The sequence below is a fragment of the Phodopus roborovskii genome, unplaced genomic scaffold (genome assembly GCF_943737965.1).
Source record: "Phodopus roborovskii unplaced genomic scaffold, PHOROB, whole genome shotgun sequence".
Classification (NCBI taxonomy): domain Eukaryota; kingdom Metazoa; phylum Chordata; class Mammalia; order Rodentia; family Cricetidae; genus Phodopus; species Phodopus roborovskii.
In genome coordinates this window covers 23,680,167-23,698,705 of record NW_026126558.1, presented here as the reverse complement: position 1 = coordinate 23,698,705, position 18,539 = coordinate 23,680,167, and the positions used below count along the sequence as shown (strand labels likewise).

Genomic DNA, 18,539 nt, shown 5'->3' with positions numbered 1-18,539 from the left:
ATCCTCACCACACTGACTGCCTGTCCCTGTCACAGTCTGACACGATGAAGATCCTGCCTGGAAAACCTGGGCCGAGCAGCATATACCAGAGTCTGTACACAGCACAGGTGATCAGGGAGGCCAAGGGCTCTTAAATCCACTGGGAGAGCATCTAGAGGCTGAAGGACCCATTGACCCCAGCGTACTGCTCCAGTCTTGGCTACCTACTCCATTCATGAAGCTGGACTAGAGCTAGCCAAACTTAAAGCCATTGCTAAATGGGCAGGGATTGCAGGCAAGCCCGTTTAGATGAAGAGCCAAAGCCACATAGTGTGACCTGTCACCTCAAGGAGGAGGGACAAAGCTCCACAGCTGATGAGAAGCTGGTCATAACTCCTCCAGCCCCAGCCCCCGGTGATGAGAATCAAGAAGATAAAAGCAGAACCTTCAGGTGCTTGCACACTGCAGTCACAGCTCCCTTCTGACCCCTAAGTGCTGACGTCACTGAAGCCCATGGCAGAAGCTGGCTGGACCATGAAGTGGATTCTGGGCTTGAGCCTCACCCTGTGCCTGGAAGTCCAGATGGTCTTAGGTAAGACCTTCATCCCTCTGGGGCTGACAGTCCCAGCTCAGCCTCTTCTGGACAGTGGGGCTTAGACAAGGTCTAGGCAGATGGAGGACAATGTTTCAGAGCACTCATGTACTACTAGCTAGAAGTCTGAGTAGGTCATTTGTCCTCTCTGAGCCCTACAACTGCTCTGCAAAGTGGGGACTGTGTCTCCTACCTCCTGGGATCAGTGAGGAACCTACCTGAGAACATGGCATGTCCATGTCCCTCCTTCTGGCCTTTCCCACTCCTTCCTGCCTTCTTTCTTATAAGCAGGGGTCCCACTTCTGCCTCCCCTGTCCTACATGGCCTCTTTACTATCTGTACCTTTCTCCTCAATGTCCTATCTCTAAAATGAGTGTTATCCTCTGAACTGTGAAAACAAGGTAACACATTAACAACCATTTATTGGGGTATTAGATATACAAACAGCAAAATGCACATATCCAAACTACATGATTATTATATATTATGTATAGTTATATGATGTAACCACCATCCTAGTCAAAATCTAGAATATCGCTAGTATCCTATGTGCCATTTCCTGTTCTGACCTCAATTGGTAATTGATTTTGCCTAAATAATTACATGAGGGTTTTTTTGGTTGGCAGTGGGTTTTGGGTGGGGAGAAGCTTTGGTAAAACTGCTTTCAGCATTTTGTGATATTATCTCTTCTTGTATATTTACACATAGCTGTGATATTATCACGTATACAATGTTAAGATAGTTTGAAGTGTGTGTGTGTGTGTGTGTGTGTGTGTGTGTAAAATTGCAGGTTGAGTGGGTGTAAATTATGACCTTCTGCCTTGTTTGACACAGGGTCTCTTTGTTGTTTCCTGTCCCCAGCTTGGTATGCCAGTCTAGCTGACCCAAGAGATTCCAGCAACTCTCCAGTTCCCACTTCCCATCTCCCTGTAAGAGCAGTGAATTAGGCACCTATGCTATGCATTCAACTTGTATGTGGGTTCTAAGGAATAAAACTCTGGTCTGGCCTTGCTCTCTTGTACCATCTCCCAGCCTTGAACTTGTGATCCTCCTGCCTCTGCCTCCAAAGTGCCTGATTATAGGTGTGCCACCCCGCCTGGTTTGGAATATTGTTTTCTGTCCTCCCTCTGGATAACAGAGCTGACGTTGGACTTCCCATGTTGCTCCTGTTCAGCAGTCTAGAGGAACTCTGCCACATGGTTGTGACTGACTCCCCAGACACAGGGGAGTTAAAAAACACCATGGTTTACAGCAGTCATGAGACACTCTCTATGTGTTGTGAGACAAGTTATATAAACCTTTGAGTTTATTCCCATGTGTCTATAGGAAGATTTTGGGAGCCAGAGTGATGGTACACATCTATAATTCCAGATCTTAGGAGGCTGAGGCCAGAGAGTCATGAGGGCTGTTTGTATGTGCATGTATGTTTGTGGTATGTGTGAACACATGAATACAGACATGCTCATGCAAACAGAAGCCAGAGGATGACACTGGGTGTCCTGTCCTGTTCTATTAAATTTTTTGCTTTTTTCCTTTGAAATGAGATCTCTCACTGAACATGGAATGTGTCATTTTTTTTTCTGAAAAGCTAGCTGGCCAGCAAAACCCAGCAAGGATTATGAGTTCAAGGTCAGCTTGGGCTAAATAAATGACAAGACTTTGTCTCAGAAACAAAAATAAAAGCTAAAATCTGCCAGGTGGCAGCGGTGGCACACACCTTTAGTTCCTAGCTCTTGGAAGACAGAGGCAGAGAGATCTGTGTAAATTTGAGGCCAGCCTTGTCCACAAAGTGAGTTTTAAAACAGGCTCCAAAGCTACACAGAGAAACTCTATCTCAAAAAAAAAACAAACAAACAAGCCAGGCAGGCAGTGGTGGTACTTGCCTTTAATCCCAACTCTTGGGAGGCAGAGGCAAAGGGATCTATGTGAGTTGAGAGTTGATGCCAGCCTAGCCTACATAGCGAGTTTCAGGGAGTTACACAGAGAAACCCTGTCTCAAAAAAAAAAAAAAAACTAGCAAAAACCAGGCATGGTGGTCTATACCTTGAATCCTGTACTTGTGAGGCAGAAGGCCTAGGAATTTGGTTTAGACTGGATATTTTTAAAACACGATTATCATGTAGCCCAAACTGGTCTTGAACTCATGTAGCCAAGGATGATCTTCAACTCATGATCTCCCTGCCTCAGTCTCCCAAGCACAAAGATTTCTGATGTGTGGTACCTTGCCTGGCTTCAGAATCTATTTTCTTTCTTTTTTGCAGGGTAGCAGGGAGCATCAGTTTCTAATTGATGCTGATCCATGGCTAGGATACGTAACAATTTGAATGGCATTTGCTTTCTGTCACTTTACTGAATCAACTCCAAGGAACAAGAACAAAGAGCAATTCTGTTTTGATAAGGGAGGAGAGGGAGAAAATGAGAGAGCACTTAGAAAGGAACAAAGGATGTGAGGCCTCACTTGGCACTTGACAGTAGAAGTGGGGCAGGATAAGAGCCGAGCAGAGGAGGGGTACTCATAGGTAAAGGCTGCATTCAACCTGGTCTCTTTCATATCTATTCCAAAAGCTATCTGTGGTGTGATTATGCTTGCTGTGTGTGTGTGTGTGTGTGTGTGTGTGTGTGTGTGTGTGTGTGTGAATAAGTGAGTACACATATAGCTGAATTTGTATGCATGTGTAAGCCACTGTAAGCATGCATTTGTGTGTTTCTCATGCACACTTCTATATGTATAAATTTGCAAGGGAGCATTGATGCAAATGTGTATGAGTAAGAATGTGTATAGATAATTCCAACCATCTCAGAAATGAACAGGGGTTGGAGAAGTGATTCAGTCAGTGAATCAATTTTCTTCTGCAAAAGTGTGAGAACCTGAGTTTGGATGCTAAAACCTATATGAAAAACCATGGGGTGTAAGATTGTAACCACAGTGCTGAAGAAGAAAAAACAGGTGGGTCCCTGGGACTTACTGGGCACCTAGTCTAGCCAGGAAAGAAAAGGTATCGCCATATTCATATCAAACAGAAATTAAAATAAATGCCCCTTTCAGCCCTGCATGGTGGCTCTCAGCTTTAATCCCAGCATTTGGGAGGCAGAGACAAGCAAGTGGATCTATGTGAGTTTGAGGCCAGCCTGAACTACATAAAGAGTTCCAGGACATCCAGGACTACGTAACAGAGAGAACTTTTCTTCTTCCTTTCTTTGTTTTTTTTTTTTTGTTTATTTGTTTGTTTGTTTATTTGTTTTTTCAAGACAGGGTTTCTAGCTTTGGAGGCTGTCCTGGAATTTGCTCTGTAGGCCAGGCTGGCCTGGAACTCACAGAGATCTGCCTGCCTTTGCCTCCCAAGTGCTGGGATTAAAGGCCACCACAGGGCCAAAACCTTGTTTTAACTAAATAAATAAGTAAATAAATAAATAAATAAATAAATGTCCCTTTCATTGATATTAAATGAAACAAAGAGAAATGGGTTATATAATAGACGTGAACTTTTATATATTTACCAACATGTCTTTGGAATCTTAAATAATGAAGAAAATCCTCATAGATGAACAAGAGAAATAAGACAGATGCACAATTGTTTTTAAATTTCCAAAGGTTTTTAATTGTTGTTTTAAGATACAGCACTAGTCTGAGGAGATGGCTTAGTGGATAAAACTTGCTGCATTAAGATCCCCAGAACCCAATTAAAACGCTGGGTGGCCTGGGCATTGGTGGTACACGCCTTTAGTCCCAGCACTTGGGAGGCAGAGGCAGGCAGATCTCTGTGAGTTCAAGGCCAGCCTGGTCTATAGAGCGAGTTCCAGGACAGGCTCCAAAGTCACATAGAAACCCTGTCTCAAAAAACAAAACAAAAACTACCCAGTAGTTTGGTTATCCTGCCTGCAATCCCAACCTAATTCCTGGAGCAAGATATCTAACCAGACTACCAAAACAAGCTCTGGCCTTGGTGACAGACACTGCCTGGTTAGAGATGGTAGAAAACAATCAACTAAGATACCTCACTTACACACTTACACTTACACACTTACACACATGCATGCACTTACACACATGAACACACACGTTCACTAAAAAGTAATGGTTGGGGCTGGAAAGATGGCTCAACAGTTAAGAGCACTGGCTGGTTTTCCAAAGGACCTAGGTTCAATTTCCAGCACCCACATGGTGGCTCACAACTGTCTGTAACTCCAGCTCCAAGGTATCCAACAGCTTCATGCAGACATGAATACAGACAAAACACCAATGCACATAAAATAAAATTAAATAAAGTCCTTTTTTTAAAGTAGTGATTGACAGCTGGGGAGATGGCTCAGCAGTTAGGTTCTCTGGCTGTTCTTCCAAAGAAGCCAGATTTAATTCCCAGCACCCACATGACAGTTCACAGATGTCTGCAACTCCAGTTTTAGAGAAATGGATGCCATGTTCTGCATGTGGTACAAAGATGTACATTCACACAAAACACTCACAAACATAGGCTTTTTAATATTTAAATAATAGTAATTTGTTGGTTGATTTTATTTACATATATAAATAGCGTTTGTGTGTGTGGGTGGGTGTGTGTACATATATAGCAGCAGCAGATCTGGTAGCAACTCCCATAATCCCAGCATTTGGGAGCTGAGGCAGAGGGTGATGGGTTCAAAGCCAACTTGAATTACGTAGTGAGATTCTGCAGAGAGGTGAAGAAAGACAGAAGGGAGGGCAAGGCAAAGTCGAACAGATCCCATGGCAGATGTACCAGAGTCCCATCTGTGGCTGACAATAATGAGACAGGATGACAGTCCCTCTTCTCTTCCCAGGGGCTTTGCACACCAACGAACCTCTTGTGGTCACCAAACATGGGATCCTACAAGGAAAGCAAACACACGTGGGAAACATAACCATCCAAGTCTTCCTCGGAGTCCCCTTCTCCAAACCTCCGGTGGGTGCCCGCAGGTTTGCTCCTCCGGAGCCCCCGCAACCCTGGAATGGCATCAGAGATGCCACCACCTACCCACCTTCGTAAGTGCTAGAGGATTGTGGGCTGGTAGATTAACAGACCTGAAGAGTAGGGTGAACCAGTGCCTAAAATAACTCACTAGAAACACCCTGCATGACCACAGCAAACCTGAGGCTCATTCTTGGCCTCATTTTCCAAATTTATGTGATAAAATTAAACCAAATGGCATTTAAGGCACTGATTTGCTGAGTTTTCCCCAGAGAGAGCTCTGAACAAGAGGAATGTGGTCACTGGCTATGCCACAGGACCTTCTAGGAAGCTGAATTTCCCAAATGCCTCCCACCTCCAGTTCTCATCCACACCCTACGCCTATGAGTGATGGGCTACCACTTTGTAACAAGCCCACAAGGTACTGTCAGACACTCCCTGAAGAGGGTGCCTCAACAGGTGAACTACAATTTCAGCTTTACCAAGTTCCAGTGTCTTGCTGCCACCTACAGCCTTCATGTAACAAGACTTAAACAAGCCCTGGGCTTGGCAGTTTAGTCAAAACAAGTGCACTTACTGTTTATTCAGACTACTGAATAATCAACTGAGCATAACACTGTGTGACAATCATTAACAGTGTTTATTGTCAGCTGGTTTAAGTACAGGGTTTTAAAACCTGGGTGCAAAATGATATTTTGGGGGGAAAAAAGGGGGCTCTATCACTCACACTTGAACGTCTATTTGTTAAGAAGAGTTCCACTGTTAGGACATGATCAACCACAGCCCAAAGGTTGTGCTCCATGCCAACAACCACGGGAGAGGTACAGGTTCAATTTCAATAGATAGATAGATAGATAGATAGATAGATAGATAGATAGATAGATAGATAGATCAAGCCCCATTCTGATCATTCTATGGTTATTATTTGGAATCCCTGTTGTCAGAGCATGGAATGACCATTATCTGAAACTTGAAGGTGAGGTTTGGAGGTGAGGGTGACCATTGTATACACATGTGGGTGTCAGTCATTGGAACTAGATATAAGCTGTCAGAACAAGAGATGTTTAGAGGTCGGGCAGTAGTGATGGATGCCTTTAATCACAGCACTGAGGAGGCATAGGCAGGCAGATCTCTGAGTTCAAGACCAGCCTGATCTACAGAGTGAGTTCCAGAATGGCCAAGGCTGTTAAACAGAAAAACCCTGTCTCAGAGAGGGAGAGAAGTTTAGAACTTATTTAGGCCATTCTATAGGGCAACAATTAAGGGAGAGAGAAATGGTGGCTTCCCCATAGAAGTGATTGGATTCTAAATTTATGTCAAAGAAAAAGATGATAGTATTTTCTGGAGAACTGGATATGAGACACGTGAGGAAAGAATAATAAGAAGAAGAAGAAGAAGAAAAAGGAGGAGGAGGAGGAGAAGGTAATATAATGACTACATTTTGGTCGAGAGGATAAAGGTGCCATGTCCCAAAATAATGAACACTAAGGTAACATCAGGTTTGGGCAAAATAAGGGAAAATTCATTAGACTGCCAAGCATGATAGTACACGTCGATAATCCCAGTAACTGGAAGGCTGAGCAGGAAGATCAGGAGTTCAAAGCCAGCAAGTTTGAGGGTACCCTAGGCTATTTAAGACTATGTCTCAAAGAAAAGAGAGGAGAGCCAGGTGTGAGGGCTCACCTTTAATCTCAGCCTTGGGAAGCAGAAGTCAGTCAGATCTATGAGTTTGGGGCTAGCCTAGTCTACATACTGACTTCCAGACAAGCTAAGGCTACATAGTGAGACCTTGTGTCAAAAATAAATAAATGACAACAGTAATAATAAAGTTTGGGGGCTGGAGAAATTACTTAGGGGTTAAAAGCAATGGCTGCTCTTCCAAAGGACCCACAGGGAGGCTGGCAGTCTGTCTGAAACTACGGTTCCAGGGGGATCCATTGCCCTTTGCTGGTCTCTGCAGAAATATAAAATAATATAAAAATAAACAAAATTCCCAAAAAATGTTTAAAGAAAAAGGAGAACCTGTGCTTCATAGCAACTTCTAGGCTAGTCTGGGCTATAAAGGGAGACATGGTCTCAGAAAGGCAAAAAGAAAACAGAGCTAAGAAAGAGAGAAATTTGGGCTCTTTTATGCTTAAAACTGGGTCAGCAGGAGGATCCATCAGGGAGAGAGGGGGAAAAGTCAGAGAGCAGGATGATATAGAAACCTGGAGAGGGAATACTGCTAAAGAAAGGTTGGAGCAATTGGTCATCCACATTGAGAGTCACTCCAGTGGCCATGACAGGAGTGACTTTGATGATGTGATGGGGACAGAAATCTCAACTGTTCTTAAGTCCAGTTCTTGACTATATCTGCTAGCAAGAAGTCAAGCAAGGAGGGGCTGGAGAAATGGTTCAGCAGTTAAGAGCACATGCTGCTCTTGGCAGAAGACCAGGGTTCCATTCTCTACACAGTGGCTTACGACCATCTTTGTTACAAGCACTTTCCAGCCTGCCTGGTCCCACAGCTGTGTCAGTTCCAAAATAACACACAGAGACTCTATTAGTGATAAAGCTGTTGGCCAATTGCTAAAGCTTCTTATTGGCTAGCTCTGTCTTAAATAGTAACTCATTTCTATCACTCTAAGTGTTTCCAAGTGGTCTTATCTTACCAGAGAAAGGGCCCAGACCTCTTCTCTCACATCCTATATCTTGACTCCTCCCTACTACATCTCCCAGAATCCTCTTTGTCTTCTTCCTATTTGCCAACAGTGCTTTATTCATTAACCAATAAAAGAAACATATTTACAGACTGCCATCTCCCATCACATCCTTAGCTCCAGTTCCAATGAATCAAACACCCTCTTCTGGCCTCCACAGTCTCCAGGCACAAACTTGATGCACTTCTATAGAAGCAAAACACTCCCACACATAAAATAAAAATATATCTTTTTCTTTAACTCAAACATGGGACTGTCATAACTCAGCCAGTAAAAACATTGCTTTTCAGAATGAGGACCTGAGTTTGATCCCCATCAACCACGAAAGAGCATGGTGGTGTCTGCTTGTAATCCTAGCACTGGAGAGTTAGAGACAAGAGGATTCCTGCAGTTCACTGACTAGCTAATCCGTCCTAATTGATGAATACTAGGCAATGAGAGACCCCCGTTTCAAAGTAGGCAGATGGTACTTCTGAGGATGACATCAAAGGTTAACCTCTGGCATCCAAATGCATATTCACAAATATGCACATCCACTTGTATATACAAACTGCATGCATATAAACATGCACACACACACACACACACACACACACACACACACACACACACCTTTTTCTTTTTTCAAAAGCAAAGAGGGCCAGTGATATGGCTCAGCAAATAAAGGTTCTTGCTACCAAGCTTGATGACCTGAGTTCCATCCCTAGGACCTACAGGGCAGAAGGAAAGAAATGACTCACAAAAGGGTGCTCTGACCTCCACATATGCACCATGACACAAACAAATAGATAAATGTAATTTTAAAATTAGAAAAAAGAGAAAAAGAAGTCAAACAGAACTATTGCCTGGAGGCAGAGGCCCTGCCTACCATTCCCAAGGACCTGTATTTGATCTTGGCACTACAAATTTTCAGAGGAGGAAGTAAAGCAAAGATCAAAGACAGAGCTACAAAGCCAGGAATAGTGGTACAAGCCTGTAATCCCCGCACTTGGGAGGTGGAGGTAGTAGGGTCAAGAGTTCAAGATCAACCTCAACTACATGGTAAGTTCAAGGCCATCCTGGGTTACATGAGACCCTTGTCTAGAAAGATGAAAGCAAGCAAGAAAAGGAGGAAGGAAGATATACTGCTTGCTGGTGACCTTTGAAGAGGCCAGGTGATGTAGGAGTACAATTAGCTGAAGTTTATCCTAAGGCTGAGGAAATACACTTAATGAGGTAAAAACACTTGCCTTACAAGTATGAGGTCTTGAGTTCAAGCCCCAGAACCCACATAAAAAGCCAAGAGTCATGTCAAGAATTTGTAATGCCAGTATTGGGAAGACAGAGACAATAAGATCCCTCTGTCTCACTAGACAGCCAGTCTCAACTACTCAGCAAGATCCAAGTCACTGAGAGACCAGTTTAAAACAAAACAAACAAAAATAAAAATGCATGGCCTCTATGAGGAATGACACCAGAGGTTTTTCTCTGGCCTTCACATGCATGCATTGACCTGTACACACAAACACAAAAGAAAATGAAAGTGTGTGCTTGCAGGAAGAGAGTTCAGATGGCTGCTGGTAAAGGTGATTGGGAGATGATAGTTGGGATGAGACAGGTTGAAAAGTTGTGGGAAGGACATATGAAAAAGGGAAATGGAAGAGCTAAAAGGAGGAACAGGCAAGCAGGATTCCAACCAAGTAAGGCCAGCCCCAGACTTGTAAGAATAGCCATTCCTGACACTAGGCCAGCAGCAGACAGGAGGGAGGTGGCCATATAACCTATACTTTTCTCTTTTTAATTATATATGTGTGTGTATTATTTTACATATCGATCCCAGTTCCCTCTCTCTCCTTTCTTCCCTCCCTCTTACCCTCTCTGGCCTCTCATATGCACCCTGACCACTCTCCCCTCCCATCCCCCCACCCCAATTTCACATGTAGGGCAATGCCATCCAGGTGGGGTCATGTAAATCTGTCAAGTCATTTCAAGTAGGGACTAGGACTTCTCTCCTGTCTCTAGATAACCTATATTTTTCAAATACTCTGTAAGTCTACAGAGTGCCTGGCTGAGTGCTAGGACACACTGTCTTTCTGCATTCAAGGAATTGTTGAGTCACCCAGGAGAAAAACAATTAATTGAAACAATTTCAACCAGCACTACGGTCAAGAGTGGAGAAAGGTTTGCAGGACACAGATGGAGTGCCCATAAGAGGGGTACCACTTTAGTTGGCCTTAAACAGAAGTAGGAGCTTGCTGGGCAAGAAAGCATTTGGCAGAAGTTATAGAGGCACAAGGGCTTGAAAATCAGAGACAAGTCACCTTGTCTATCAGGAACAAAGGGTGGCTGGTGAGGTGGCTGGATGGAAAGGAAGGTCTAAGTCAGACTAAAAGTGTCTGAGTCAGACTAAAGGTGTCTGGACGTTCTCTCTGAAGGCAGTAGAGAGCCAAAGAAATAGGTTTGGAGAGGTGGGTCCTTCCACAGTAGCTAAGGCTATTCTGAGACCCATTGTGTATCCATCAGCCACTATGCCTCACAAGGAAGATTTTAAGAAGGGCAGCCATGGTCTGCATTATGTCTTGCTTTGTTTTTAATCACTTTTATCAATGTCCTCAAGTTGGAGAGCCTTGAAGAGGCTGGGGCTGTGTGTATTCAGACCTCAGATATGATGGTCTTGACAGGACAGTGGCCCTGTGTTTGGAGTGGGGAAACATGTTCTAGAGAGCCCCTTGGCCTGCTTGGGAGATAAGAGTCTGGGAAGGTGGGACATGAAAGCAGAGAGGTGCGTCGGGCACCCAAGTTTTTGTATTGATCTCACCAGTCATCTCCAACAAGAGCAAAGACTACTCAGGCTAAGGGGTGAAGGGTAAGACACATGGTAGAAGAAAAGATGGAACCTAGGGAGAACTGCCTGCCTCGTGTTCATGGACCTGACCCCTGGTGACAGACTCCAAGAGGCATGCACACAGAGCCTGCCAGGCTTTTGTCTTAGGTTGTCCTCCATCACTACTGACCCCGGGGTTTAAATCATTCTCTTCACTGCCAATCCATATTCACTGCATGTCCACAGGTGCCTGCAGGAAACCTGGGGGCAGGTAACTTCCATGTACTTAAGCACGCGGAAACAGTATAAGTGGCTGCACTTCAGTGAGGACTGTCTCTACCTGAATGTTTATGCTCCAGTGCTCGCGCCTGGGGACCCTCTGCTGCCAGTAAGTACTATGTTTTCCATCACCTGCCATCCCCTCCTACTACCCTACAGCTAAGCTCAAACTCTGGGGACCTTTCTTGCGCAGGTAATGGTTTGGTTCCCTGGAGGCGCCTTCCTCGTCGGCTCCGCTTCCACCTACGAAGGCTCAGAGTTGGCTGCCCGCGAGAAAGTGGTGCTGGTGTTTTTGCAGTACAGGCTGGGCATCCTGGGCTTCCTCAGGTGGGCCTTGGATCAGGGGCGGGGCCTTCACCTACCTGCAGAGGCACAGAAGGCGGGTACTGGTGGAAGGGGACGTGGTCCATGGGCGGGACCTAGTGAAGGGGGTGGTTTGAGCTGTGGAGACCCTAGATACTGTCTCACCAGTGAATCTAAGGAAGCCTTAGGTGGGGAGCCTCGGCAGCTCTCAGAATCCTGACCATCGAAGTTTGAAACACTGACCATGACTCTCATGTGCCTAGCACGGGCGACAGCCAAGCCCGCGGGAACTGGGGGCTGCTGGACCAGATAGCGGCTTTGCACTGGGTTCAGGAGAACATAGAGGCCTTTGGAGGAAACCCGGACAGTGTAACACTATTTGGCCAGTCGGCAGGAGCTATGAGCGTCTCGGGAATGGTGAGTGTGATTTCCATTGGACCAATAGAGACACGGGCCAGCTTATTCCCACACTACACAGGCACATGTATGCCAAGGGCATAGCTGCTCATATCCAAGGGTACTTTCTCTTCAAGAATAGCACCCATAGAGGCCGTTGAGATGGCTCAGTGGATTGCCAACAAGGCTGATGCCCAGAGTTCAGTTCCTGGAGCTCACAATTTGTCATCTGACCAGATTTCTGCCATAGACATGAAAATGGTTTTCTTGAAAAGAAAAAAAGACTAGCATTGATGACAAATCCAAGTCCCAGCAAGGACAGGGTGAGGCATTGTGGGTGTCTACCACCCCTTGCTTCCCTCAGAGCCCTTTCTCCTAAACAGAGGCCAGCATTTACCTTCTGAACAGGGCTGGTGACAGACTGTGTCTGGAAGTCAAGGCCCTATGTTGGAGACTTCACAGGGGTGGGGTGAGCAGGAATCACACCAAGTATGGTCCTGAGGGCCACAGTAGTAATAAGGCTCAAACACCTGAATGCTTTCTATGTGACAGGTGTTCTCCTATACACCTAATGTGGATTATTTTATCTAATTCTCCCAGTCCAAAAAGAATTGAGTGTGGTGATCCTAAAACCTGAGGGGATGGGGGATTCACAGCTAACCTTAGCTACACAGTAAGTTTGAAAACAGTATGGAGTACATGAAACCCTGTCACACACACACACACACACACACACACACACACACACACACACACACACACACAAAATCCAAAGACACAGGCAGATTCGTAATCCCAGCATTCCAGAGGCAGACCTGAAAAGCCTGGCCAGCCTGAGGTATACAGCAAGGCCCTCCCTGTCCAAAACTAACTAGTTAATTGGCAATAATAATAATTTTAACAACACAGTAAGTCCAAGTAGAAAAGCATTGTCGTCTTCATGTCACAGATGCACAGAGAAGTGAAGCACCTCCTCTTCAGTGTACTAGATAGCCAGGACAGGGCTTTTCTGTATGGTTTGCTTTGGCTTGGATCTATTTGTTGTTGTTTGTTGACACTGGGTCACACTCTGCTTCCCTTGCTGGCCTCAGACTTGGTGTTTAACCAAGTCTGGAATTTACGATGTAGAAAAGGTTGGCCTCAAACTTGTGGCTTGCAGGGACAGATTTGAAACAGGGAAGTGATAAGATCAGATGTCTCTCAGTCTTCTGCATGGAACTGAACTAGAAAGAGGCAGGAGCTTGGACTTGGAGGCCCAGCTGGGAGATGAAGGAGCAGGGTTTACCCAGAGGAGGCAATGAGGGTAGGAAGACTGCAGAATAAAGGGTAGTTTACAGCCAAATGGTCAGGACTGAAATGGCTACATGTGAGAGGGCAGAGGAGGGACAGCCCCCAAGATGGATGGATAATGTCAAAAAAGGAGGTTCTACACATTTGGAGACTGACTAGAACAGGTTTGAGACACATCAATTCTGAAGTATCCAAAGATATAAGTTCTCCAAAATTGCTGTTAGCATAGGTAATTGGAGCTGTGACTATGGGGTCCCATTTGCCCTCACAACCTGTAGCAGAGAAAGACCCCCCCTTATACATATTCTCAGGTCAACTCTGGGGCCTCTAGAGCCCACTGCATAGACCAAAGTGGAAGATGCTGGCTTTAAGTCTAGAACTCCAGCCTAAGACCCATGGCTCCCTCCGAGATGCTCATCTCTCAGGCTACTCAGAAATGGTTAGGCAGGCACCCAAAACAATTCAATTGGCCATGGTGCCCTGTTTCCAATCCCTACAGCTGATGTCACCCCTTGCCCAAGGTCTATTCCATCGGGCCATTTCCCAGAGTGGCACTGCGATACTGAAAGCCTTCATCACCCCTGATCCATTGTCGGTGGCCAAGGTGAGCATCACTTCTCTCCCAGGGCTCAGCAAGAGGAGGGAAGATAGAGGCTTCCCTGTATACCTCTTCTCTCTACAGAAGGTTGCTCACATGGCTGGCTGCAACCACAACAACACAAGGATCATGGTAGAGTGCCTGAGGGCTCTATCAGGGGATGAGGTGATGCATGTTTCCAAGAGGATGGTAGGTAGAACATTCCAATGGTCCCTATCAGCCTGTGTACTATAGCCACCCATAGACACTTTCCCAGGGAACCTGTCTCTGGAGCACACTGGGAAATTTCTCTTCATTTCTATCTTCTTCTCTCCTTTATAGGCATTCTTTCATGCCAACCTCCAGAAAGATCCAAAAGATGTGAGTAAGCAGTGGCCTGCAATTTAAGTGTTTATTGAATACCTATTGTGTGCCAGGTCCTCAGGACACTTGAAGAACCATGCAGACCAAATTCCCCTTCTAGTGGAAAAGACGCCCCACTGGAGAGAAAGAAAAAAAAAACTATAAATAAGTAAATTATTCAGTTTCCCAGAAGGCAAATGCAACAAGGGAAGGGGTCAGGCATGGTGAAGGGTGTGAAACTTTAAATAGAATGGGTTATACATGTCTAATTGTAAAGATATTTTGTAAGAACTTTCAAAAGATAAGAAATGGACTGCGTGGATGCCTGGAGCAAGCATCCGAAGTCTGAATAGCCTGGTCTTGTCTGTCCTGACCCCTCTCAATGCTCAACTTCCTAAGCATCATTATGGGCAATCTTAGTTTTTACCAAAAGAGTTTAAGCTTGAACAGCTTCTGAGACAGACCTGATGAGCTGAGCACCCAAGTCAAAAAGGCCCTCAGAGGTTATGTGGGATGACTAGCTGGAAAATGCCCCTGGCCTTGCAGATTGTATGGTTCCTGAGCCCTGTGGTGGATGGTGTGGTGTTCCCAGAGGACCCTGTGGTGCTCCTGACCCGCGGGCAGGTTACACCTGTGCCCTACCTTCTAGGTGTCAACAACGTGGAGTTCGAGTGGACCTTGCCTTTTGTGAGTGGATGGGAAAGGTGCTCACTCAGTGGGTTTGCAAAGGGATGCCCCTTGGGCAGTGTTTGGGCACCAAGTTAGATCTCAGTGACCCCACTGATGATGCAGAAGTTCCCTGTATTCCCTGTGCAGGGAAAGCTGATCAGGAATAATGGAGGGGAATTGGGAGAAGTGTAGACAACCCCTGAACCTGCAAACAACCTTAGGGACCTCCTATACTTCCTGGGTCAGGGCAAATGCTGTAGATCAAGACAGGTCCTCCCAGCTCTGCTTCAACTCAGAACCAGGTAGCAAAGACAGACAGTAGGACAGGTTGTTGATCTTTCTTGAGCTATGCCTTGTCTGAGAATTCTACAGGCAGACAGGTCAGAGCTCAGGCCTGATTCATCCCTCGGTCTTTTTTTTTTTTTTTTTTTTTTTTTTTTTTTTTTGAGCAGCTCATGAAGTTCCGGCTAACTCAGCGTGTAATGAACAAAAAATACTTCACCAAACTGCTCTGGAGTTCCAGCACCCTGCTGGTGAGGGGTCCGTCCCATGGTTGGGTTGTTTAGTGTGAACAGGACTAAACACCACACACTCTTCTTTAAAAACGTAGGAACTGCTCCATGCAAGGGCTCCTGAGACAGGATGGGATCATTCTTGGAGAGCCCTAAAGGAGTTTGACACGGGAAGGATGAGACGGTTGTCGATGGGCAAAGTCTCTGAGGCACCCTTAGGGTCATAGGCGGCAATTCTCCCGTGGCAAAAGTGGGGGGTAAGAATCAATCAAGATGGAGACCTTCCTAGAAATCCCATTCCCAAAAGTCCTGGAGAGCTGAGGCTAGGTGCAAGCTAATGGTGTACCCACCCATGGCCTAGCTGGTGTAGCAGGCCTCAGGGTGGGTCTTGCATCCTGGTCTAGAACATCACTAAGGAGCAGGTCCCTCTGGTGGTGAAGGAGTACTTGAATGACACTGCTGATAAACTTGACTGGAAGACAATCCGAAACCACTTGATAGACCTAGTTGGAGATGCCACCTTCGTGTACTCCACACTTCAAGCTGCACGCTACCACCGGGGTATGGGTCTCCTAAGAGTAACCACACTGCTCCCCTGCACCATCCAGCTGTGCTGCTTCCCACTAGGGCCACCAGCTCATCCCTGACCTGCCTCATACTTGGGTATAGGACTCCAGGAGGCCACAGAGAAGGCAGCAAGCCAAAGGAAGAGCTGTCCCTTAGGGATAAGGGCAGAACCTCATCCACCCTTGAGTAGAAAGCTGGTGTGGCAGAGGTTAAGAATATGGGCTTAAGAGCAACTTGAAAGGTGGGCTGAATGGGCTTGGGAATATGAGAATGACAGGTCAAAGGCGAAGCTGGAAAGGACAGCCATTAAAGGCCCTTAAGTACCATGTCCAGAACAAAAAGCTCAGCACAGGGAAGAAAACAGCTTCCATGATCCTTACCATAAGCTTGCCAATTAGGTTTTAGTGTCCCCCAACTCTGCAGATGAGGAACTGCAGCTCAGAGCATTTGAGTGACATACTGATGGCTAGTGCGGGCAGGATTCTAACTTGCTCCATGACTGTGAGGCTGGAGGCCCACCTGATGCCAATGGATGGGACATGTTGGGTAGATGGAGAGCTTAGCTCAGGTGAATGCTCTTCCTGCAGCAGTCACCCGTTTCATTTATTCACAGATGCTGGCTTCCCTGTCTACCTGTATGAGTTCAAACACCATGCTCCTTCACGCATAATTGTCAAACCTCGACATGACGGGGCAGACCACGGAGACGAGCTTTCCTATATCTTCGGAAGCCCTTTCTCTAAAGGTCCTAATGCCCTCCCTGACCTAGTCTCCCCACACGTCCATTGGCAGACCACAGGGAACTCTCTAGTTCCTAGTGTAGCATGCACTCCCAAATGCAGAGTGGGAGACTGGTACCCCCAGATCTCTCCAAATACCATATCCTCTTCTGCCTCCAGGCTCATCCATTGGTGAGGAAAAGGAATTCAGCCTCCGGATGATGAAATACTGGGCCAACTTTGCCCGCACTGGGTGAGTCTAGCCCCTTACACATATAAACAATAGTAGACCCACAGGAACTAGACAGTCAAGCCTAGGCCCTTCTCCTTTTCCTTGTCAGTCATGGAATCCTAAATGCCCCCTCTGTCCTATGATGCACACTCTTCATCCATTCATCCAGTAGTATCTCATCGATATTCTCCTTTGTATCTGACCCTAGTACCAGAAGCTGGGGTTCAAAAATATCACAAGCATGTGGTATGTCCTCCTCACCCCACCATATGAAAACCAAATTCTGAACAGGCACAATAGGAGCCAACCCCTGGGAGCATCAAGGAGGGGTCTGGCTCTATTTAAGTGGCAGAGGAGGCTTCAAGTGGAAGTAACCCTTGAACTGAACTTTGGGTCCCCCATGCATATTTTCCTAGCCCCCCTTCTCTCCCCCATCATCCTGTGACACTGGAGGAGTTGCTCTGAAATATCATCTAACCAAGTTACTCACTTGCTTAAAACTCTTGCACATGTTCTCAGTGTAAAACTCCATTCCCTTAGCTTATCAAGAAAAGCCAAGAGTCTTTCCTAAGTTGTCATCATTCCCCTGCACACCCATCCTCTTACACTCACCTTTATTTCTTACCTAACCTTGTACTGCCTGGAAGCTCACTTCCTCCCACTTCCTTCCCTGGGGCTTTGCTATGCACCCTGTGCTGGCCTCAAATACACAATTCTCCTGCCACGGCCTCCTGAGTGCTGGGATTCTAAGTGTTCACCATCACACCTAGCTCTCCTACTCTTTCATGAAGAGCTGTCCAAGTATCATTGCTACGAAGCCTTCTTGGATCTCAGCTTCCCAAATGAAGGTAAATGAAGGAAGGGCAAGAGAGACAGGCTGAATAAAAAGGAGTGACAAGAATCTCTTTCCACTTGGGGTCAGGGACCCCAATGACAGAAAGCTGCCCTACTGGCCACGCTTCGACAAAGATGAAAAGTACCTGCAGTTGGATTTCGATACAAGCGTCGGTGTGAAGCTCAAAGAGAAAAGGATGGCTTTCTGGAGAAGTCTGCACCAGCCTCAGAGAACCTTGAAGCAACAACCACACTGAAAGGGACCAAGCAAGAGGGAACTATCCTACGGTCCTGCCTCAAGGAGACTGCCCCCCCCCTACATCTGAGGACAGCAGTCCTGTCCACTGAATGTAGGACCTGTAGAAGCCCCAGCTGCCTTCAGGGTATAGCTGGAGCCCTAGCCCAGCACCACCTGTCCAGCCTGACAGCCCATGACACCCTGTTTCTCACTGTCTACACTAGGCCAAGGCCTTTCATCACACTGTGCTCTGCTCCCCCAACCTCAGCCTCAGGATAATCTCTTCTCTTCCCTTTCCAAGTCCTCTTACCCCTCATGATGTATTTTCAGCCCCCTCTATAGAAAGTTCGCACAGGATGTCACTTTCTGTCTTTGCACCCTGCTATTATTGATCATCTATTCTGTTTAACCTGCCTGCTCTTGCTGGCCTTGAGACCCCAGACAATCTATTCATGACATGTTGAAAACTTCTGATGACTTGGGGTCTGTTTCCCTACCCACACTCATCTCCCCAGAACCCTGCTAAAACCTGTTCTTAGGGATAATGCTCAATAAAAATGTG

At 46.0% G+C, this 18,539-nt stretch overlaps 1 protein-coding gene across 2 annotated transcripts; it reads left to right on the top strand.

The window, feature by feature from the left end:
• The first annotated feature begins 411 nt into the window (after positions 1–411).
• Ces4a (carboxylesterase 4A) lies at positions 412–18,011 on the top strand. 2 transcript variants are annotated; one of them, XM_051201510.1, is made up of 14 exons: positions 412–571; positions 5,369–5,570; positions 11,245–11,386; positions 11,471–11,604; positions 11,844–11,997; positions 13,766–13,870; positions 13,949–14,053; positions 14,186–14,224; positions 14,753–14,893; positions 15,328–15,408; positions 15,792–15,948; positions 16,568–16,699; positions 16,854–16,926; positions 17,828–18,011. In XM_051201510.1, exons 1-14 carry the CDS (start codon positions 493–495, stop codon positions 17,994–17,996), a joined length of 1,713 nt encoding a protein of 570 aa, XP_051057467.1. In that variant the 5' UTR covers positions 412–492; the 3' UTR covers positions 17,997–18,011. The 2 variants fall into 2 exon arrangements, with proteins under 2 accessions (XP_051057467.1, XP_051057468.1); XM_051201511.1 differs by lacking the exon at positions 14,753–14,893.
• The last annotated feature ends 528 nt before the right edge of the window (positions 18,012–18,539 follow it).

What these genes read in the sequence shown, in the direction of transcription:
- Ces4a (XM_051201510.1), top strand. Translation starts at nt 493, where the DNA reads ATGGCAGAAGCTGGCTGGACCATGAAGTGGATTCTGGGCTTGAGCCTC. An exon ending in GCCACCACCTACCCACCTTC is followed by an intron (nt 5,571 to 11,244) that starts GTAAGTGCTAGA and finishes GCATGTCCACAG; the next exon opens with GTGCCTGCAGGAAACCTGGG. An exon ending in GGCATCCTGGGCTTCCTCAG is followed by an intron (nt 11,605 to 11,843) that starts GTGGGCCTTGGA and finishes TCATGTGCCTAG; the next exon opens with CACGGGCGACAGCCAAGCCC.